The sequence below is a fragment of the Pogona vitticeps genome, chromosome 1, assembly GCF_051106095.1.
Source record: "Pogona vitticeps strain Pit_001003342236 chromosome 1, PviZW2.1, whole genome shotgun sequence".
In the NCBI taxonomy this organism is placed as follows: Eukaryota; Metazoa; Chordata; class Lepidosauria; order Squamata; family Agamidae; genus Pogona; species Pogona vitticeps.
The window spans coordinates 83,888,705-83,912,311 of record NC_135783.1 but is presented as its reverse complement, the minus strand read 5'-3'; the positions used below and the strand labels follow the sequence as shown (position 1 = coordinate 83,912,311).

Sequence of the window (23,607 nt, the reverse complement as noted above, 5' to 3'; positions counted from 1 at the left end):
TGCTGTACTTCTTTTGGCACAACAAAGACAACTGTTTTTGTGTGTAATTGAAGTTGCTGATAGTTGTGAATAAGGTAAAATAACCATGCTTCCTGAGCATGAAAGGTATTTATATGCACAAGGAAAACAGTTTGCAGAAGCAACGAATCCTAAAATGGAAACAAAACAAGTCTGCCAGCCTGCAAATTGCTGGGTTTTGCCATTTAAAAAAAGAGGAAAGTTCCTGCATAGGCACTTCTGATTTTTGTCATGACTCTCGGCCCCTTTGGCATAAAAGGTAGGGCACATGTATTAGCAGTCCCAACAAACTATAAGGTAGGCCATGCTGAGAGAGGTGTCTAAAGAAATAGATTTGGATCCACAGAAACTCGCACTCAAATAAACATGTTAATCTTCAAAGTATTACAGTATTTTGCCTTTCTCTCTCTCCCACCTCTTACTTTTGCCAATGTAAAGTCACTGGGTCATATTAAACCAGTCACTTTTCTCTTTGTGGCCTACCTTACAGTTTGCTATGATAATAAAGTTGGAGGACAAGTAGGCAGCTTTGACCTTGCTAAGTAAAAAGTAGGATGTTGATGCTTATTAATAAAATAAAGAGGGGGACCTTGCTTCCTCTGTGTAGATTTTCCTCTCGATGCAGAAGCCTGCATAGATTTCTAGAACACTGGTTTTGGCTGGACATTTCACGGGTGGATAGAGATGTAGCTTACATGGATGCAGGTTTTTCATAACTAATACTGAGAATTCACTCTCTGCCAATTCCCATGCCTTCCTGCAAGTGTAATGCATCAGCTTCTATTTACTTAATTTTCCATGGATTAGCTGCCTGTGACCTTTGCGTAGCCTAATAGTAGCTTCTCCTAGTCCCAGTTCTTCCAGCTCACCATCTGATGGGCGGGATGTAGCAGGCAACAGGTTGAGAACTACAAGTGTGCAGAAAACTTGAACCATAGTTTTCCTTGTAAGAATGTCTAGAAAACAAGTTAGTAATGACCAGCTACTTCCTTTAACTGTCTCATTTCTGATTGCTCAGATTTACAAAACCTCCAGTGTTGTTGTTTTCCTTGGATGGATTCAGAGCAGAGTATTTGCACACATGGGGTGAACTTCTTCCTGTTATTAACAAATTACGTGAGTAGCTGCTCTGTCTGAGCAATAGCATGTTGATCTGTTGAGAAAAAAAAAATAGTTACTGAAGCAGCCTCTCCCCCCCCCCCCCCATACACACTGTCTGCTCCCTTAAGTTTCTTGACACCTCCAATAAACTCCAAACAACCCAAATAATGACAGTGGCTTCAGGGCAAGTGATGATTCAAGGATGAGTCTGATGAAGCCAGCTTTGGGTTCTAGGAAGTGTTGACATGATTAAGCAGCCGTTTCTGTGGCTAGACAAGGATCACTTTGCAATTACCACATTCTCAACCATGGAAAATGTGGCAAGATGAGACTTTGCACCTTTTAGGCATGGAAATTGGGGATGAGGGCAGTGGAAAAACAGGACAAAATCACAAAAGAAGATCAATATACCTATATATAAATCCCACATACTTAGTTTACAGTATGTAGATTTCTAGCTCCAGTGTGCTAATAGAAGAGAGAGAGAGATCAGGGAAAAAACATCATGTCTGTCCGCTGTTTGTGTATATTATTATGTCAGCATATGTTTGTTATCCTCGTTTACTAAGAGTTTTTGCACTGTTTATTGACGTACTCAATTACGTTGCCAGTGTCAAGACTTTTGTGGCTTCTGTTGTATAATCCTGTACTTCCTGGCTTGGGTCCAGAGTTCCCATGACTGGAGAAAGCAGGAATTCTTAATTTCTTCTGTCTCCCTGCAGCCACTCAGTACTCCTTGAAAATTTGGTTGAAAGGATTTGGAGAGTCTTCCTAATAACACAGGAAATTGGGTTGTGGTTGTGGCAGAAGAAAGAGAGGAGTATGAGTGTGCACAAAATGACAATTCACAATCCAGCCCATTATGTATAAGAGAAGTGGCTTAGGTCTAGGATTCAGAGGCCCTTACACCAGTACCTAGAATTTTTTATCTCTTAAGTGGACACCCTGCATTTTCCACTAGCTCCTCCCCCTACTATAGCCCACAAAGCAGAGCATGGAAAAGTTGTTGGGTTTTTTTTGGAGTACAAAACTTAGAATTTCTCAGCTTCAGTGACCACTGGACATGCTGGCTAGAACATTCTGGATCTTATAGTCCATTAAAAACTCATTTGCAATTTCTTCTTCGTGACATCTCCCATACCATTTTGAGATATCTCCTGGCTCTCGAGCAGCCATTCCCCTGAGGCTTCTTTAACATTTGAAGCCCCCACCCCCCGACTGGAAGCAATTCTTTACAAACCGCCTTATAAGATCTGTCATGTGAATTATACAATCCTGGTTTGGCCTATATTTCTTTCATACTGGGTTTATGACTGTGGCTGAAAAAATGTTGAGAACGGCTGCTCTGGAACAACCTTTTTGAGAGCTGAAGTGGGTAAAAGACAGCATACCACTGCATAAGAGCACAAGCAGCAGCGTTCACATGACTCTGAATCCCTCCTATTATGCATTCTGGTGTGAAACTGCAGAAGCAATGCCTACAGCATAGTTTGTTGCATATGAAGGTATTATTTCCACAAGAATCAGTAAGACAGACTCTTTCAGGATTATTCTGTAATTTAGTATTGTGGTAGACCCACAGCAGTTTTCCATTTACCATTTTAGAGATATTTTAAAAGCTGACAAGAATTTGCTGGGATCTTTTGAGGATGTCTTTTGTGATAGCATAGTATTTCTCATGTTTTGCAATAACATAGTATTGTCATTTTTCATTTTAGATATTTATTTTGATGTTCTTTCTGTAAATAAAGTAGGGAATGTGTGACCCAGATGCTGTTGGACTACAGCTCCGATCTGCCCCAGCCAGCATAGCTAGTGATGAGGAGTTATGGGATTTGCAGTTCAGTCATTTTGGGGGAGTCACATGTTCCTTGTTTCTGTTCTGCATGACTGTCTTCAAAACAGCTACGAAGTTATAAATAATGCATTTGTGAAAGTTGTCTCTAGTGGCATTGCTGAATGTCATATTCTTTCAGAAGTCTATAGATATTTGATTTAAAAAGTTATGTTATTTCTAAGAAAATCATTAGTTATTTCTAATGTTATTCCTCCTCCCCTAATCACCAGGGAAATGTGGAACATACACCCGTGGCCTGAGACCAGTATATCCGTCAAAAACATTTCCCAATCATTACAGCATTGTTACGGTAAGAGTATCTTCTACAGCTGCTTCCCAACCTTGTGCAGAAATAATAGAAGTTTTATTCTTTGTAATTTTTGTTTTATTTCACTAGGAGGAGATAATGACAACTTGATGAAGTGGTTAGCTAAAACTCTGCAATTGTGTAATCAAAACATCTGTAAGGAGAATTTTGGCTGCACTTTTACCACTTTCTAGCTGTTTGGGAAAAAACAGCTATCTTTTTCAGGAGTGATGCAGGACTGCTTGTTCTCCATGACAACCATGGGCCTGTCTCAAATGGCATCTGCCCCCACTCATGCTGCAGGGCACATTGCAGACCTGTTTTTCTATACTGGGGTAGATGGTGCTGATCTGGATGTGGAGCAATGCTTTGTTGTTCCGTTGTCATGGAGAGATCATCATCTGGTGGAGTTTAGACTCACTGAAACTTGGAGCCACTGCAGAGGTGGGGGACCCATTAAGATGGTCTATCCCAGGAGGCTGATGGATCCAAATGGTTTCCCTACAGCTCTTGGGGAGTTTCCTGTTGCCTCAGCAGGCAATTCTGTTGAAGCCCTGGTTGACCTCTGGAATGGGGAAAATGGCCAGGGTGGTTAACACAATCACTCCTAAGCATCCCTTCCCATGAGGTGGAGTCAAACTAGCCCCCTGGCTTAGTGGGGAGCTGGTGGTTATGAAATTAATGAGATGGAAACCAGAGCAACGATGGTGAAAACTTGGAGTGAATTCGACCAAACGTGGGCTACAGCCCATTAGAAGGCCAGTGCGTCTGCACAGAGTTGCCCAGTTGAGCTCTTCCGAGTGGTCAAGGACCTCTTATATTATGGCCTGTTGGAAGATAGTGTTGACCACTCAATAGCGTGCTGTGAAAAGTTTGCACAGCACTTTACAGACAAAATTACTCAGATCCATTCTGACTTGGATGCTGTAGTTAATGCAGGTCCTGTAGATGTCACTATGGCTCCTGCTTGCCCAGTGTTGATGGAAAAAAATCATTTATTGCAGCCTGATGATTCACCCCTTGGAGAGGTGAAGGATACCACTTGTCTGCTGGACCCCTGCCCTTCCTGGCTTATAAAAGCTGCCAGAGAGGGGCTGGCCCAATAGGTCCAAGAGGTAGTGAATGCCTCCTTGCCTCAGGGTTGGATATCAGCATGTTTAAAGGAGCCAGTAATAAGACCATTATTGAAAAAGCCCTCCTTCGATCCCACAGTACTAGATAATTACTGGTCAGTCTCTAATATCCCATTCAGAGAGGGCCTTCTCTGTTGCTGCTCCCAGACTCTGGAATTCCCTCCCATGGGAAGCTAGGCTGACTCCATCTTTGTTGTCCTTCCACAAGCAGGCAAATGCCTTTCTCTTCAGGCAGGCTTTTCCTTATAACTGGTAGTCTGATAGGGGTTTTAAATGGATTGTTGTGCTCTGTTGTTTTAAATGTGTTTTAGTATTAATTTTAGTACAATTTGTAATATAAAAGCGTGCTGTTTAATTCTTTTTAAATATTTGTATACCTACTGATTTTAGCTTTTAAATGTTGTCTTAAGCCGCCTTGAGTTATTTTTAAGGAGAAAGGCAGGAAATAAATGAATGAATGAATGAATGAATGAATGAATGAATGAATGAATGAATGAATAAATAAATAAATAAATAAATAAATAAATAAATAAATAAATAAATAAACAAATAACTTTTGAATGTAGGTCAAAAGGCTAGGTCCTGTAACAGACAGAAAAGAATTAGAAAGGAACTAGTAGCTATCATAAGGTGAAATGTCCATGTTGCATTATGCGTGATAGTTGGCAGGGAAACTGCTGACTATCATAACCTTCCCTCCCCCCCCCAATAAAACCAGCCTAACAGGAGCAGTATTGATAGAGGTCCAAGCAGAAACACGTTGATGCTCATCTCACTAACCAATCTTTTTTGCAGGGCCTTTACCCGGAATCCCATGGTCTAGTGGATAACAAAATGTATGAACCAAAGAGAAATGCTTACTTTACGTTAAAAAATGCAGAGAAATTTAACCCACTATGGTATCAGGGACAACCGGTAAGTGCTGTTGTTAAGCATACTTCCATGAGATGTGCTAGTAGTGATCAAGAGAAGTGAGATGTTAAACTTCTGTGTTTTTTAAAAAAGTTAAATCTATTCTAGATTATATGTATCTGTATGACTTTACTGTTAGTATATTCATACAGTGCCATAATATTACTGTTCAGGTTGCAAGATAATCAGTCTTTGCTTCAGTTTTTCTCAAGGGAAACAACAGAGGAAGGTGAAGGAAGCACAGGCAAGAATAAAGAAGAAAGCAATATGCAGTGTTTTCAGCTCCACATGTTTAGGTTTGATGGTAGTAAATCTGTAGAGGTGAGCAATAGGCTTTACATAAAAGGTGGCTCATAAGTAGAGATGGTCATGAACTGGAAAACTGATGGTTCATGGTGGTTTGTATTTCATGTGTAGGCAAGGTGTTGTGAGAGGACAGGAGATTCTAAGAGAGGTGTAAAGAACTATAGTTAACAGAAAGAGAAGTATCATGATGCAAGATTGGAGAACTGCATGGGAATGTAGGACCAAAGCCTAGAAAGATAAGGGCAATGTCTTTTAGCCTTGGGTAGACTTGCAGTGAATTAAAGGGCAAATGGCAACACAGCAGGTGAATGATTTTGGCAGCAGAGTTCTTGAAAGATATAGAAATGTGAAGTTAAGATAATAGAATACCAGACTGGAGAAAATTGCAACAGTCTAGGTGAGGTGGGGGCCGGGGGCATTAACTAGAGTTATCGTGTTTTTTGCTGAATAAAAACAATGACAGGGCTGCATTTATGCAGTATTATATATGGGAAGGGAATATGTGAAGGACTAAATATGAGAAGTAAAGGGGAAAGAACAGTTGAAAATAATGCTAAAGCAATGTGCTTATTCAAAGGAGAGGTTAGCAACAAATAAGGATATATGAGTTTGGGGGAGCAGGAGAAGCAGCTAAAATTAGATTAAGAAAGAAGTGAAGAAAGTCAAGCAGGAGCAAGTTTTTAATTGTATCAGATGGCACAAAGAGGTGAAGGCATAGTCAGGTCTTGAAGCAGCTAAAATTACCCCATGAAATGTTGGGGCTGGTCTTCCATGAGCCACAAGTTCGAATAAAGACCATATCATTTTGCAGTGAGGAAGTTATCTGTGATTTTTGTGAGAGTAGTTTAAGTGGAGTATAGGGAGTAAAGGGAGTAAAAAACAAATTGGGCCTTGACTGGAGAGGTAGTGGAAGGAATTTGAGGCAAGAGTTGTAAGAAGTCTGCTCCAGGAGTATGGAATGGAGGATTAGAAGTGAGGCAAAGTAATCGTTGGATGAACAGGAGGGAAGGCATTGTTTTTCAAAGAGAGCAGAGATACTAGTGTGCCTGAACACAGATGGGAAGGATCCATATGAAGGGAAAGTGAGATAATGGCAGGGAGATCCCAGCTTAGAGGAAGGGTTCCTGAAGAGTGTGTTCAAGATTAGACTAGTACAATATAGGACTCAGCTTGTCAACCATTAAAAGCATCATTGAAGATAGACTGTGTGAGGTAAGGATGAAGTTGGTGTACACTGCATGTCAAGATTGTGAGGAAGGCATGCCAGGAGTTGGTGCCAGGGATAAACTGAAGTTGTTCGTGTCTGAGTCCACAGAACAGACAGAATAATCAAAATTATTGTTATAAACCACTTTGAATTTTTTTCCTGAGAAGCAGTGTAGAATGCTGTAGATAAAATTATTTGCTTCGATAAACAGAAGAGAGAAAAGGGCAAGACCTCTGAGAAAGCAGCTGAATCCAAGAACTGGAGGTCATGGAAGGATAGGGAGGAGGTCTAGAAGAGAGTCATATAGCATAACAGTTCTTCGTGAACATTTCATCAAAATAGCGCCAGCAGCGGTGTGTGAAGCAATCTGCCCACCGCCAAAGATCAAAGGTACAGAAGGAGAGAAGAAAAACAGCATGATTAGACAGATGATTCACATCAGTGTGGAATCACAAAAGAGTACACTAATCCTTAGAGGTTCTGGCTTTGATCCCAAATATCTGCAGTTAAAAGGAACCACATGACACATCATGTGGAAAACTGGAAAATTTCACAGTGAGCGCCGCCAGGCCCCTCTCCACTGGGGTGCTAAGCAGCAGCTGAGACTTCTGGCAGTAACTTCCTGGGCTCCAGATTTGAGAGTGAGCAGGGACAGATTTTATAGCAACCGAGGAGCCAACAGAAAGAGGAATACAGTACTGTCAATTATTCCCTTCCTGGGGGGGGTTGAGTTCTTGGCACTAAACCCCCAGGGAGCATCCTTTTCAAGAGGGCCCCCTCTCACAGGGTGTCATGAGAGTCGTGGTCTCTGAAAGTAGGAAGGGAAGATGAGTGCCTGCCCTCTGCCTCCGTAGACCTGGCAAGGTCTCTTGGAGCCTTGGGATGATGGGGAGACTAAAAATCAAAGATCACTGCCAGAACTTTTACAGCCCCTCCCATCCCTAGACTCTCAAAGGTTTCCTCATAGCAAAAGGAAGCCCTGTGGCACCTCAAAACCTGAAACAAAGGATAGGAAGCTTTTAATTAGCCTACATTAAATGTTACCAGTGCCAGCTGATGAAGTCATCGGCTTCCATTGCATAATTTTACCTGAAGAGGATTTTGCCCGTTGTGTTTTTACTGGGTTTAGGTTTTTTCCTGTTTTTTTTTTCCATTTCTCTGAGCGCCTTTCAGTCCCTTATGCCACCCCTTAGGTGGCATCAGATTAAAAGGAGGTAAATTAAATAAATAAATAAATAAAAATACTGGACCTAAGAGACTACTGGTTTGGTTGGATATAAGATAGATTCCTGTGAATAGTTTTCAAAAAGAAGGCTTCTATTCAACAGTAAAGAAATAAATAAAACTTAAATGGTAAGTCAAAGGGGTGGATCAAGCATTATCCCAATGATAGTTCCACGATTGCATGTACTTGTCAGGTTTCAATAAACAGGAGCAAAAGGCTGGGGAAGCTGGGCAACAGAAATACAGAAAATCGTTTTTTGGTACCTAAATTGTATTGTACCAAATTAGTCTGTAAAATGAATTAAAGAAGAACATTTATTTTGTTATTTTGTTTTGTACAGATTTGGCTGACAGCTATGTACCAGGGACTAAAAGCAGCTACATTTTTCTGGCCTGGTTCAGATGTTGATGTTAATGGAACTTTTCCAAATATTTACCGATTATACAATAGGTAAGCGTCTGAAAAATTACTAAATAGCAATGGGTACAAATGAACTAGCATTGCTTGCTGTGCGTATCCCTACCCACTTTCAGCATTTTAAAACTTTTCAATAGTTTGAAACACAGCTTCAGGGCGATATTACCGACCCTCGGGCTATACTTTACCCATAGTTGAGATAATACCCAGTCATAAATCTTCTGTGCTTTTAAGTCTAATTTTTTTATATATGTAATTTAGATCAGTGCAATTTGAAGAAAGAATAGTAACTTTTCTCAGTTGGCTACAGCTACCAGAAGACAAAAGGTGAGTATGACATCTCAGAGTTGTTTTGAATAGCTAATTTCTAGGGATTGAGAGGGATGTGTTGCCATTCCTGCAAGCGCTTTGGGCTGCACTCCCTGCTGTTACTAGGCTTGTTGCAGTGTAATCCCTCCTGCACCTTGTGTACAAGTAGAAAAATATATACAGTGGTGCCTCGCTTAACGGGCGCTCTGTTTAGTGACAAAACCGCATAGCGATGAAGATTTTGCGATCACTTTTGCGATCACTTTGTGGTGTTTCCTATGGGGTTTTTTCGCTTTGCGATGATCGGTTCCCTGTTTCGCTTGTCGATCATCGCAAAGCGATGATTTTTTTAACAGCTGATCAGCGGTTCCAAAATGGCCACTGGGTAAACAAAATGGCCACCCGCTGTGTTTTCACATGGATTCCTTGCTTAAGAGGCAGCGAAAATGGCCACCGTATGGAGGATCTTCGCTTTAAGGTTAGTTTTAAGCCTATAGGAATGCATTAAACAAGTTTTAATGCGTTTCTATGGGCTTTTTAAAATCGCATAGCGACAAAATCGCTTAGCAGCGATTTTTGCTGCACGGATTAATGTAGCTATGCGAGGCACCACTGTACATCCGTGTGAATCTGTTAGTAAAGCAAGTATGCAGGAAACATCCATCTTGTCTTAAAAGAAGTGAGGCATTTTTGCGCCTGCCATCTCCACAACAGCAAATTCAGCAGTAGCGCAGGCTGTGGGAGAGTGCTATAACAATGGGTTGCAGTGAACTCATGTGGCCCGCAGCCTATTTTGTTGTCCACCCATAGTTTAGATTATTTGAAATCCAGAAGATGACGAACTACAGTGGTATCTGGCATGGATCCAGACTTGCTGTTCTGTGGATGGAAAGTTATTCATATTTCATCCTGCAGAGATTCCTGAGATTTTCACCAGTTTCTGCTTTCCTCTGCAATCTTTTGTCCTACCTCCAGCATTTTTCAGTATTTCCTTTCATCTTCCAGAGTTAAATAGTAAATATGTGGTTGTAGATGCAAGGCAGGTATTATTACATTTGCTTGCCTCCCCTTCTCAAGCAAGAGCTTCACCCCTCCCATTCTAGCTTGATGAAGAATTCTGGGGGCTCCGAAAGTTTTCATACCATATTGAATTTTAGTCCTAATAAAAGTATTGCCTGTTTGTGGATTTTGTTTGTTCCTATGAATCAGAATGGCTGCTATTGTTTCTGTCTTATGTAGGTTGCCACAAAGTACTTTGTTGCTTTTAACAGTTGATTCTGATGAATTACCTTGAATGTAAATATTTTAATAATTCTCTCAATTTATATGTAAAATATTAAAATTTTGGTGCTGTTTGATGTAGACCACACTTTTACACTCTGTATTTAGAAGAACCAGATTCCTCAGGTCACAAATATGGACCAGTCAGCTCTGAAGTAAGTAACTTGATATTTGTTTTCTTTTAAAAATTCAATTCTGTAATGGGCAGGGATAAGAGTGTTATATTTTTTAAAATGGTTTCGTTGGCAGCCAGTAAGCGCCATCACTAATAGCCTTTTAAGAACAGTTTATGTATGAATAAAGAATGAGTGTACGTTAACCTGAACTTAGAAGTTCTTTTGTTACACACTGTGAAATTAAGTTGTATGTTTTGATATGTAAAATTCAGAATAATTTTCATATGTAGTCATTAAGTTCAGCTGTAGTGTTGACTAAATCACAGCTTGGAGGTAATGTTGTACAAGTAATGAATTGCACTTGTTTCAAGGGGTAATTAAAGAACAATTACTTCTTTTATTAATATTTTAATGTAAATGTGGATGTTTTGGCAGAAAGAGTTAATATTTATTTATTTATTTATTTATAGAACAATGAGAAAAGTTAACACTAACACATTTAAATGTTTAGAAAAATAATGACTAATGACAATGCCATTTTAGTAAAGCTGCTTTGAGTCATGTTTCAGAGCTCCTGGATAGTCTTCTAGAACTAGTTCACTACCCCATGAGTGGTTGGCAATCAGTAGTGTGGTTGCACACCTTGGGGTCAAGTGGAAATGAGTCACATTCCTGAGGAAAAAGCTATTTCATATGAGTACTTCACTGCTTTTAAAAACATTTAAGAGCCATTTGGTGGCATTCAGTTTGTTTGTTTGTTTGTTTGTTTGTTTGTTTGTTTATTTATTTATTTATTTATTTATTTATTTATTTATTTATTTAATAATTTAATAATTTAATAATTTAATAATTTAATTTGTGCCTAGCCATTCTCCCTAGTTGAAGGACCCAAGGTAGCCTATAAAGAATTTTAAAACACAAGTATTAAAACAATTAACAATTAAAACAATTAAAAATATATAAAAATGCAATATTAAACAACAGTTAAATATATTAGTCATTTAAAGGTACAAAATAAAATCTCTTTAAAAATACATTTAAAAGATTTTAAAAAGACGGTGACCCCATTAAAAGCCCTTCTTTATTAGTAATTCAGTTACTAAAAAGAAAGGTCTTTGTTTGTTGGCAGAAAGATAACAGAGAGGAGGCCAACCTGCTGAAGGGAGTTCCGCAGACGTATGAGATGCTCATATGTGAACATATGGTTCCTTAGATAGCCTGGAACTGAGTTAGGTAGGGTTTTATAAATCAAAAACAGCACATTGAATTGAGACCAGAAAAGGACCAGAATCCAGTGTAACTGTTGTAGTAAAATATTTATACTTGTCCTGTTAGCTAGCTCCAGCAGGATGTCTAGCTGCAGCTTACTGGATCCACTGAAATTGCTCAACACTTTCCAAAGGTAGCCCCGCATAGGGTGTTGATGAAAGTCAACTCTCAACAGAAAAGGGGACAAGACAATCTGTGACAATTCTCCCCCACCCCGCAAAGCATCTTGTCCTACCTCACCTGCTGTTTTGAAGATTCCCAACCTTCTTGAGCCCTCCTTCCCATTCTATCATGAGATGATTTCCAGCAGCATAGGGATAGCACTTGGATATCACCCATAAGCATTTATATTAAGTTGTCTATTTTGCCTCTTCTCATTTTTGTTCTCCAGGTTATTCTTGCACTGCAGGGTGTAGATAAGATGGTTGGGTTGCTGATGGATGGTCTTAAACAAATGAACCTGCACAATTGTATTAATATTATTCTCCTTGCTGATCATGGTAAGATCATTTGAGTTGTGTAAATATTTGGTGAGAGGAAAATATTTTTCTAATTTTTTTTAATGGGCAAGGATTCTTGAACTATTTGATAGCTCAGTGGTTTAGGTATCTAGCTGCAAAGCCAGAGGTTAGGAGTTTGATTCCTCTTTTGTAGAATGTTACTTCCATGTAAATATGCCCTATAAGCAAATAGGTTTGAGCCTCACCTTATGATTTGGACTGTCAGTATTTGTCATACTGATCAGAAACTCAGGTAGATCCTAACTGCATGCTTGGAAGTAAGTCCAAGCATTAGTGAGTTTAGGATCAAAGTGGAGAGAGACAGAAATGCCAACATTAATTTGTAATAGTTATTTAAACATCAAAGTCTATATATACTACTTTAATGTTGTTTTTTGCTGGACATTAACTATACCCAGTGCACTATTCTAATGATTATATGGGTACCTGTCTCCATATTTTTCTCCATTATGTAGCTACTGTTTTCTTAAAATGAAATTCTTTTGTTTCCTTGAAGGGATGGAGGCAGCTAGCTGCAGCAAAGCAGCTTATCTCAACAAATACTTTGATAGTGTTCAAAATTTGTTTGTGGTACCTGGCCCAGCAGCTCGCTTAAGACCCCAAAACGTTCCAGATGAGTATTACTCTTGTATGTAGCCACTGGAATAATTTGCTCTACTCTTTTGTATATTTTGTAGCTTCAGTGTTATAGCAAATGAAACAACTGCTAGTATTTTATTACTATAGCAAGGTAGCTATGTCAACCAGGTAATGCTGGTCTTCCTCCCTTATGAAGGAAGAAATGACAAGATAAAAGCTGAGTGATGAAATGGCAGCACTAAGTAGCTGCAGCACATATGATTTAAAGATTTACTTCGGGAATGGACAACCTCTGGTTCCCCAGATGTTGTTAGACTACCAACTCCCATTGACCTGTAACCATTAGTTGTGCTGTTTTGGGATGATGGGAGTTGCCATCCAACATTTGGAGGGTCACAGGTGGTCTGTCCTGATACTCATGATCTTGGCTCTGTGTCTTCTGGTCATTCAGAAAAGAAAAGAAAACCTCAACATTTAAATGATAATGCCTTGCCTGTGGTCTTCCGTGGCACAGACCCTTCTAATGTTTGATTGTTACTCAACAATTGCCAGTGTCCCAGATCACGAGTCAGATCTGGGACAATGTAACTGATATTGATCGTGCTGGTAGTGGGATTCTGAAAGTTGCAGTTAAAAGCAACAACAATGCAAAATATGAGTGATCATTGGGTTGGTCTGTTTTAATCAGGGATGGAGATCTTTAGCCCTCCCAATGCTTTGGACAATAGTCTTCACAATCTCTTAGTACTAGATATACTGGCCATGACAACTGAGCCTTTATGTTCCTTAGCCCACTCCCATGGCAAAACTGGCATACATGCCCAGGAGCAAAGGCAAGACAGCCAACCCGACATTTGCTGCTGATATGCAAAGATGGATGGAGGATTTGCAAAGCAGGAACAATAGACAAAGACAAGTGCTTAAACCATTTTCACTTGCTGCTTTTTGCCTGCAGATTCTCTACTTCAGCACACACTTTTTTTACAGTTAACACTCAAAAAGGTTTTGGAAGACCTGACTGAGAGAGGCACAATAGGGGGAGGAATAGCTGAAGGAAAGTGGTGTGTGGGAAGAATACTCTGTACTTCTTCACACACTCTGAATGCTTTCCCCCAGCATTTTGCATTTTAGCAATCACATGTTGGTTTGAGAATTCTGTGTCTGCCACCAAATACACAGCTCTGATCAAAACAAATTGGAACTCACTTTCCTTCATCCAAAGCACTATTGGCTTATGTCCAGGTGGAATGGAGCCCACCACATGTTTGGCTCTTCACTTTTCCAAGATTAGCAGCTGAAAAAGGCCTTATTCACTGGCTGAAATCTAGGATGTTAGTACGTTTCAGTTCATTCCTCACGGGTAAATAAAGAGGCCCTACTGCAATTCAAAGAGGTGCCCACACACACCGGCTTGGTGCCTGTGCATGTGCTTCTGAAAATTGCGGATAGAGCTCCACATACCAAGGAGAGCAAGGGCAAAATGAATGAATGGACGTAACGAAGGACAGAGGAGCCATACAACAAAATAGTTCAGATTGGAGCTATTGTTTGCAACTGCATGTCTGGAGACCTCCCTCGCAACATTCAGTCCACTGTCCTTTAACAATGTACATTCTCATTCATCACTGGGGTTTTTGAAGGGCAAGTGTCCCTCTTAAATATTTCATTGATTTTCTTCAGAACCTAAGGGTCCCTCAAGGCTTCTAATACCTTCCTCCTGTGTATAAGCAGCAACAATCTGGGTACCTTGGATATTCAGAGCACAGTGATATGATTTTCCTGAATCACAAAACTTTAGAGTTTGTGCTAAGAAATGTGATACTATCTAAATTCTAGATTAAGACACGTATACTTAATTCAATGTAGACTTCTGAGAAATTGTTCATTTCTGTGGGGAAAAGATTATCTTGGTAATAAAAAACAGCTGGTATGCATGGGTAGGAGCATACTTATTATGATAAATAGATCTTCAGATTTTATCCAGTCATTGTTATGGCTTGGGATGGGAAGAATACATCTCCCAGATAGAATCATGGCCTACATCTGGACATATGTTAGTCAGTGCATTCATTTCTATGGTAAAATATAAAGGATGTACATTAAAAAGGAATTTTCAAATAACACCTTGGCACAGATCTTGCATAATTTCTAGACAGGTCCTATTTTCTGCTCATTTGTATTTGTTCTATTGATATAACTACTGTAATGAGCATGTAGAAATCTCTTGCTATGCAAGACTGTTGAAAATGGTGCATTGGCAGTCAAGCCAGCTTGGCAGTGGCTGTACTAGGCCAAAGTTTGGAAAGTTGCATTTTTGGACCACAAACTACAATGTAACTGATAGTGATCATGCTGGCAGTGGGATTCTGAAAGTTGAAGTTAAAAACAACAACAAAACACTATAGTTGCCTGTTCAGTCCTTCTGCTATGTTTCATGATGAAGAGTTACTTCTGACAAAAGAATCTAATTTACTTTATGATGTAGCCGAATTATTATGCAATAATTAAATCATTATTACTTTATTAGAAAGTTCTTTACTTTCATTTTTCTTTTAACCTTTAGGTAACTAACTGTTTCATCTAACCCTTATAGTTGATTATGAAGGCCTTGTCAGAAACCTTACAGTAAGTATTGTCATCACTACCAACACAATCATGACTCTTAGATAGATTTCTTTTCATTGGGTATGGACTTTGCTAGATTATATGTCAATCTTATACAGTTTTATACCCTCATATGTATGCAATCCCCTTCCGCGTGGCTGCCTAGGGTGCGTCCCACATGACTGACACTGGTTCTCACAAAAGACTTAGCTGTCTGTTGGGAAAAAATGGGATTGCTTTTCTAAAATCATGAGATCAGATCACGTCACATGGAATGGCCTCAGTGATTATGGTGTTTGGGAGGGCAGAGGGAGGAAGGGGATCAGTGATATAAATGCTCTGAAAGATCTTATTCTCCCTTTAACCCAAAAGCCTCTATAGGGGGACACTTACAAGTTGTGAGCACAATGTTTAGCGTTCAGTGGGGTCCACCTGCCAGTGGAACTGATGCTGATGGTGGAATTGATTTGCCTTGCATTTCCCATCATGCTGCCCTAGATAAGCACTGGAGAATTTGGGGGCTCTAGAGAGCAGAGTTTGGGGGGCACACAGGGATATATAGGGTGGAGGAGAGGAAGAGGAAGGTTCTCTGAAAAGTCTGTTCAAATGTTAGATGTAGGCCTGCTGTAGGAATAAACATGAATCTTAATTTCACCATTTCAGTGCGTAGTCCCAGATCAGCATTTCAAGGCTTACATGAAGCACTTGCTTCCCAAGCGATTTCACTATGCCAAGAATGACCGGATTGAACCAGTACATTTTTATATGGACCAGCAGTGGCAGTTTGCTCGGTAAGCTGCTTCTTTTTATCTCCCTGGCTAAAAGAGGTTAAGCTTTGTGCCATCTACCCACACATGAATATGTTGTTGCATTTGTGTCCTGTAGGTCTGTGGTCCCCAACCTTTGTCCTCCAGATGTTCTTAGACTTCAACTCCCAGAAATCCTGGCCAGCAGAGGTGGTGGTGAAGGCTTCTGGGAGCTGTAGTCCAAGAACATCTGGAGGCCCAAGGTTGAGGATCACTGCTGTAGGTCAAAGGGGGTTTCTTCTTTTGTTTCTGAGATTATCAATTTACTTCTGTTAAAGTGACCAAATGATATCTGCTGTAATCTTCGCTTCTGTGATCATTCAAAATGAATAGTTTTCATTTCCGTGTACCTCTTGGGCCTGGATTTTGTAAGTGAATTTTGATAGAGAGGAGAAATTTAAAAGAAGGATAAGGAATTAGTGTTGCATGTGTAAAAATAATTACATCCAGTTCTGACTTAGGGCAACCCTTTCTGGGGTTTTCTAGGTATAGGGTACTCTGAAGCAGTTTACCACTTCCTTCTTGTGGAGCTGCTCTAGGGCTGTGGAGCTTGCTCAGGACTGCACAGTGGAAACTCAGATTGCCAACCAGATACCTAACTCATTGAGCTATCCAGCCAATGAGGAAAATGGGGAAAAAATGGCAAAAAGATTGAAAAAAGGCATCTCATGTTCTGCGAAGTGGAAGAACTGAATGAATTTGGCAGAGGTGCTTTGTATAGCTGTGAGACATCCTTAATGAGAAAGAAGACCAGAAAAGAGTTTGCATTTACCAAGTTTTTTTTTAAAAAAATCATTCTAATGGGTGTAGTTATATATTCATGTTTCTATTTTGCAGGATGCCTTCTGAACTTAAATATTGCACTGGTGGATTCCATGGGTCAGACAATGTATTTGCAAATATGCAGGTAAGTAGGCCCACCCCTCTGCCTCTCCAATGTTTTGAGTATTTTAAAGAAGGTGGTGTGGCCAGACATATCCTTCCATTTTCAGGCTTCCATCTTTCTCAGTCAATCCAGTTTAGCCTTGATGAGTACCATCATGCTTTTGCTAATCTACTGGGCTTGTTTCCTGCCTATATGTGCTTATTCTTTGAGCTCCTAGAATATGTGCATTAGTTTGCTTCATTTTGTGATTGGTTGTCAGAACATAAGCACAAATTCCTTTGAAGTCTGATTCCTCAAACCTGGGAGACTGCCTAAGTCATGTCTTTCCAATGCTAACATGCTTTCATTTCTAATCATGGACTATCTATAATGTTTGTTTCTTCTTTTAGAGCATCACATTATGTCTGCTCAGCTTCCCACTCATTGAACTTCACTTTCCTGATTTTCTGGAAGCTGGCAAAGAATAATTTTTAGGAAGGCTTTATGTATATGTATGCTTTTGTATTTATGTATGCTTCCATCTTCATATGTTTTTTATATTACACTATGAACTGAAAGGATCTTTTTAATGGCTAAACTATTGACTTTCCTTTAAGTTGCCTGCAAGGCAGGGAATAAAAGTTGCAAGATAAATAAATAAATAAAAAGTCCTGGGAGGCTCAGATCACTAATCTACCTAGAACATAGTTTTGTTCTTTTGTTAATGTACCACTTCAGACTACAGATGAAGAACTGCATGTTTGAAGAATGCCATTTCTAGGCAAATTAGTGCCTTCAGCTAGAAAACTAGAATAACAAGGGCAAAATCAGGCTAGGTAAAGACTTTTGATGCTGATATCCTGAAGACACACATCTTGAAATAATCCTAGAGAAACACATGTTATAGATAACCCATCATTTCAGATTGCCCCTTCCCTTTCTTGATGATGCTCATGTTCTGTTCCGTAACTTGCATGTGCTCATTTTAATAATCTGAAGCCAGGGCCATTTGCTTTCCACTGAATTTGAATGCCTTAGGTTTTGTGAGCTTGCAACTGAGATTGCCAGGTGCAGGACCATGGAGTGACACCCTAGGCAATTGTTATGCCTTCCCAGGTATCAAGGTGGGAAGATAAATTCTAGGGTGACTGGCACTGGAAAAGGAGAAAGTTTGATGTCTATGTTTAAAGCTCGCAAAAAGAATGGATTAGCAATTTCTTGGTTATATAATCCCTGATGGGTTGACAAATTACCTGGTTTTCAAGATGCCACTTGCACTTGTTTTCATAATCAGCAGGAGGACTAGCAGGCATCCATCCCAGACCTGGCCTGCCCCTTCTCTACGACATCACAAGGACTCATCCCTATTATATCACAAGAGCCCTTTTGTCTCAAGTTTTCCCAGATGGCAAAGCAGCCCCAGAGGGTTAAGATGAGATTGTCTAACTCGACATTTATTATTTTGCATATCCATGGAGCATACAGGTTGGTTGCTCCAGATGCTTGGACCTACAATTTCCATTGGCCTAACCCACCAGGACCAATTGTAAGGGACTGTGATAGTCTAAAATGTCTGGGTGGTCCATCCTCATACCTGATGTGAGCCAGATATTTATGTTACTGATTATTTATTTATTTTTATTTATTTGATTTATATCCCACCCATCTGGCCTGTAAGACCACTCTAGGCGGCTGATTATAATTTGATCACTGAATAATCTCTAGGCTGCTCATGCTGGACTGCCTCCAACCAATTAAGAAGCTCCATTCTCAGCCTTGCCAGCAAAGCAGAGAAACTTTCTTTCTTTTTCTCTCCCTTGCCAACAGATGTCCTGAACTTAGCTTTAAAGCCTTCTGGGGTATATCCATACCTCTGCTTGACAAGGTCCATAGATTTGTCCCAAGTAATGTCCACATCCAACTCCGCCACAAAATGGAACACTTAGATCATGCCATACAAGGTTGCAGCATTGCGTACTACACTCTTACGTCAATTGGAATGAGTAACCTCCATTGTATATAATCTGTATAAACTGCAATGTAAAGCACAGCCTTGAGTTTATAAGAGCTGAGTAGGGCTATTGATGACTAGATATTCTGGAGATTGTTCATTTATGAGGTTGCCATAAATGGAAGGCAACTTGATGGCATGTAACAACAACATAAATTGCAACAGAATTTGAAAGCATGATCATTGGGAAAAGGAAGTCATTAAATATCTTTAGTACAGGAAGCATGTCTGCTGTTACTGAGAAGCATGTTGTGCACATCTGCCTTATAGCAGAAAATTAGCAGCAGCTGCAAACATCAACCCATAAACAAACTCATAAATGTTCAGAAAGAAACCTGTTACCATAGGAGGTGACAGAGTTCTATGTCTGGAATGAGGCAGCCTGTTTCTATGCTCTGTTTTTAACCAACTTTACATAGTTTGAATGCTTATAAAGAAACAGAAGACTGTACTATCTAAGCCACATATGTCCTAACATTTTCACCGGAATTTGCATGATATGATGTGTTTTCAGATTATTCAAAGAAACTAAAAGTACCTCAGATTTTCAAGTGTACAATAACCTAAGTCTCATGCCAGGTACTTTAAACTAGAGAGCTATGCTTCTATTCTGGATTTCCTCGATGCCATTAATTTAGGTAAACATGCAAGACTGGAGATACCTCCCTTCAAAGCCATTGTGGCTACAGCCAGCAACATAGATTAAGTTGTTTACATCTACTGGAGACATGTTTAAAAGCAGATGTGAACCAAACGCACAACTTGCTAAATGCTCCGTTTCCCACAAGCTATGATCTTGTTGAGTCCCAAAACTGCTTCTTTTACAAAATCTGAGTAATTTTAAATAAGTTTTGACTGCAGTTGAAATGAGAAAGTATTCAACAACAAACAAAATGAATATTCCAGGTTAAAGTACAGTTTTTTCTTTTGTTTCAGGCTCTGTTTATTGGATTTGGACCTGATTTCAAGTTTCAAACTGAGGTCGAGCCCTTTGAAAATATTGAAATCTACAATCTAATGTGTGGTATGATTAAGCAGCTCTCTCCGTCCTCCCCCACCCCACCCCCTAAGCTTAAAAGGCTTTTTGAAAAAATGTTTCTGGAGCTTTACTGTTGTGGCTACATTTTTTATTTTGAGAAACTGCAGTAACTACAGTGGTGCCTCGCTTAACGATGACAATCTATTCCAGGAAAATTTTCATTAAGCGAAAACATCGTAAAGCGAAAATAAAACCCCACTGAAACGCGTTGAAACCCGTTCAGTGCATTCCAATGGGGTAAAAATTCACTGTCCAGTGAAGATCCTCCATACGGCCATTTTCGCTGCCTGTATAGTGAGGAATCCATCCCTAAACACAACGGGGAGCCATTTTAATCACCCGATGGCCATTTTGAAACCGCCGATTGGCTGTTCAAAAAATGTCGTTTTGCGAAGAATCGGTTCCCGAAGCAGGGAACCGATCATCGCAAAGCGAAATTCCCCCATTCAGACCATTGTTTTGTAATCGCAAAAAGATTGTCATTAAGCGGATTCGTCGTATTGTGGGGCAATTGTAAAGCGAGGCACCACTGTATATCTTATGTCCAGCCTATGCAAGTGTCGTTTTCCATTCCTAACAGATTGAAATTCAAATTTGTTCCTGGGCATATGATAGGTCTGCAGAATCTTTGAATAGGATCCCTTTTAGTTCAACCTTTATGCAATGGTTTAATATTTTTCAGCCTGTATAAATACCCAGTTCCAGGGAAATTTTGTTGCTTGAATGAGCAATCGTTGCTTGTGCAATGGCAGGCTGGGAGAATGAATGGCAACATACTGCCAATGTTTGACAGTATGTGTCTCCAGTGATACTGTTGATCTGTGAGGGCACTGAAAGAAAACATCTTATAATGGCTGGCTATTCTTGCAAGCTAACTGACAGCTGGGGTTAGGCTGTCATGTGCATTCTAGAAGACAAGAGATTTCAGCCTGCCTCTGGTATAAATTAGAAGACAACGTCTCTTGTGCAGTGAAGACTGTGATAGAGTTAAAGATGGGGTGAACAATAATTGACAGACCCCAGAACCAATTTTCTGCAGTTTGGACTCTTCCAGGGCTACACAGATCATTGGAAATGCCCCCTCCCCATAACACACATGGAAATGGCCAGAATTCACTTTCAGTTTTGAAAACCTAGATATTAAACACTGCAGGTGAAACTGCAATCACTTTAAAAGATGAATGATTATTCCTGGACATTTCTGGTAGTGGCAATTCACCTCCCCCCCCTAGAAAAAAGGGCTTTAGGATGTGCTAAAGGTCACACAAACAGCCTTGAGAAGCCACATGTGGCCCCAGATCTCTACTTTGTCCTCTTGTTGCTTAGAGGTCTTATCTAAACTCTGGAACCCACTCCATTAGGAGGCTTGATTAGCCCTTTTCTTATTTCAGATATATTGTAAAGCCTGGTTGTTTTGATGGATTCTGTCTCTTGACGGATACTTAATAATGGCTCCTCTTACTACTATATTTATAGATATGTTAACATATTTCAGTGATTGCTGTTTGCATTATGTATTTACTTTGATTTTGATTGCTAGTTGCTTTTGCCTGGTATCTGGGTAAAAATCAGAATTAAATTGATACAAGGTAAATAAATAAGCATAGCAGTTCTGAAGAGATGTCACATGCATGCTCATAAGTGGAAAAGTACATTTGACTGTTGCATTTTGAACAATTGTAGATCTACTTGACTTGACACCAGCACCCAACAATGGAACTCATGGAAGCCTCAATCACCTTCTAAAGAAACCCACTTATATTCCAAAGCATCCCAAAGAAGAAAGCAGTCCCTCTTCATGCCCTTTCACAGGGTGGAGAACCTCTGCAGACAGTCCCCGTTGCTCATGTAGTTCTTTGGTATGTATTCAGAGGAAATAAATGATTTTGCAAAACTTACCATGGATTCTTGGGGCCTTTTGCCTTGGCATTTATTTATTTTAACTTGTTTGCAACCTTTTATCCAAATTAAAGGATCCAAGGTAGTTCACAAGTTATTAAAAAGAAATCAGCTAAAATTCCAATAAATTACAACACAATTACAATTAACCAAGTAACTTATTTAAAACCCTTTAAAAACAATTAAAAGAAATATAAAGTAAAAATAGTGTCCAGCACACAAGATCAATAACTGTTCAGTTTATTAAAAGCTTATCTAAACAAGATAATCTTTACCTGTCATCAGAAGGACAACAGGAAGGGGGGCAACCCTAGCTTTCCAAAGGAGGACATTCCTTAACCTCGGAGCAGCCACAGAAGAGGTTCCCAGAAGATGTGCCTGAGAAAGCAGTGAAGGGAGATACGGTCCTTCATATAGCCTGGACCCAGACTGTATGGGCCAGGTCATAACCTTTGAATTGGGCCTGGAAACAGACCAGCTGCCCGTGAGGCTTTTGTAACAGGGAAGTTGTATGCCATGCTATTTCAGCTATTTGGACCTTGGAAAAATCCTTCTTCCCCTCGTGCCCGATTTGGCAGGAAGACTCTCAGTCTTTTCCAAATAAGGTTTTATTTATCTCAAAGCAAAATTATATGTGAAAGTACTCCGTATATTAAAGAATCACTCTGTACTTTGTACAGTTTTAATTTAGTGATAAATTGGAGCTCTGCTGCAAATGTTCAGATGAAACCAGTAGAGCTGAAAAATTTCAAATGAAGAAAATGGATTTCTTTTTTTCTTTTTTTCTTTTTAGTAATTTATACTTTTTATTCCAAATTACAATACATGAAGGGATTTGTCCTCACTTTCTGTATTCCCTTACACCTAGGGCTTGCCGCGAATTCGACCGCTGATGAATCTCACAATTTCAGAAAGTAAGGACTATAAAACAATTTTCAGAAAAATGTAATTTAAGCATAGGATTTATTTGAAAAATGTATTCTGTGGAAGTTGTTAATTTGTCTTTTCCTTGCTTTAGTGAAGAAATTAGAAAAACACAGTTTACCGTTTGGGAGACCTAGAGTACTCCAAAAGAAGCAAAATTACTGCCTTCTTCATAACCACCATTACATCAGTGGATTTAGCCAGAACATCAAGATGCCTCTGTGGAGTTCCTATACTATCACAAAGCAGGTAGGTATGTTGGTGATTAAGGGCACAATGTATACTTAGAAAAAAAAACAAATGGCAGGAGATGCAAAAATAGCTTACACTGTTGTTGTTTAGTCGTTGTGTCTGACTCATTGTGACCCCATGGACCAGAGCATGCCAGGCCCTCCTGTCTTCCACTGCCTCTCAGAGTTGGATCAAATTCATTTTGGTAGCTTTGATGACACTGTCTAACCATCTCGTCCTCTGTCATCCCCTTCTCCTCTGGCCTTCACTCTTTCCCAACATTTCTCTTCTCATGAGATGGCCAAAGTATTGGAGCCTCAGCTTCAGGATCTGTCCTTCCAGTGAGCACTCAGGGTTGATTTCCTTCAGAATTGATAGGTTTGATCTCCTTGCAGTCCAGGGGACTCTCAAGAGTCTCTTTCAGTGCCACAATTCAAACACATTAATTCTTCAGCGTCAGCCTTCTTTATGGTCCAGTTCTCACTTCCATACATTGCTGCTGGAAAAACCATAGCTTTGACTATGCGGACCTTTGTCGGCAAGATGATGTCTCTGCTTTTTAAGATGCTGTCTAGGTTTGTCATCGCTTTCCTCCCAAGAGGCATGTCTCTTTTGATTTTGTGGCTGCTGCCACCATCTGCAGTAATCATGGAGCCCAAGAAGGTAAAATCTGTCACTGCCCCCATATCT

At 39.8% G+C, this 23,607-nt stretch overlaps 1 protein-coding gene across 1 annotated transcript in view; it reads left to right on the top strand.

Annotated features, from left to right (window-relative positions):
* ENPP1 (ectonucleotide pyrophosphatase/phosphodiesterase 1) overlaps positions 1–23,607 on the top strand; it is a 59,319-nt gene that overhangs the window by 23,994 nt on the left and 11,718 nt on the right. The window contains exons 6-20 of the mRNA XM_020815547.3: positions 1,037–1,134; positions 3,187–3,266; positions 5,192–5,311; positions 8,387–8,496; positions 8,725–8,790; positions 10,136–10,208; positions 11,830–11,938; positions 12,456–12,587; positions 15,132–15,163; positions 15,806–15,933; positions 16,786–16,855; positions 19,761–19,848; positions 21,547–21,722; positions 22,631–22,676; positions 22,781–22,935. Of these exons, the coding sequence (XP_020671206.3) occupies positions 1,037–1,134; positions 3,187–3,266; positions 5,192–5,311; positions 8,387–8,496; positions 8,725–8,790; positions 10,136–10,208; positions 11,830–11,938; positions 12,456–12,587; positions 15,132–15,163; positions 15,806–15,933; positions 16,786–16,855; positions 19,761–19,848; positions 21,547–21,722; positions 22,631–22,676; positions 22,781–22,935 (1,483 nt within the window). The remainder of the gene's footprint in view (positions 1–1,036; positions 1,135–3,186; positions 3,267–5,191; positions 5,312–8,386; positions 8,497–8,724; positions 8,791–10,135; positions 10,209–11,829; positions 11,939–12,455; positions 12,588–15,131; positions 15,164–15,805; positions 15,934–16,785; positions 16,856–19,760; positions 19,849–21,546; positions 21,723–22,630; positions 22,677–22,780; positions 22,936–23,607) is intronic.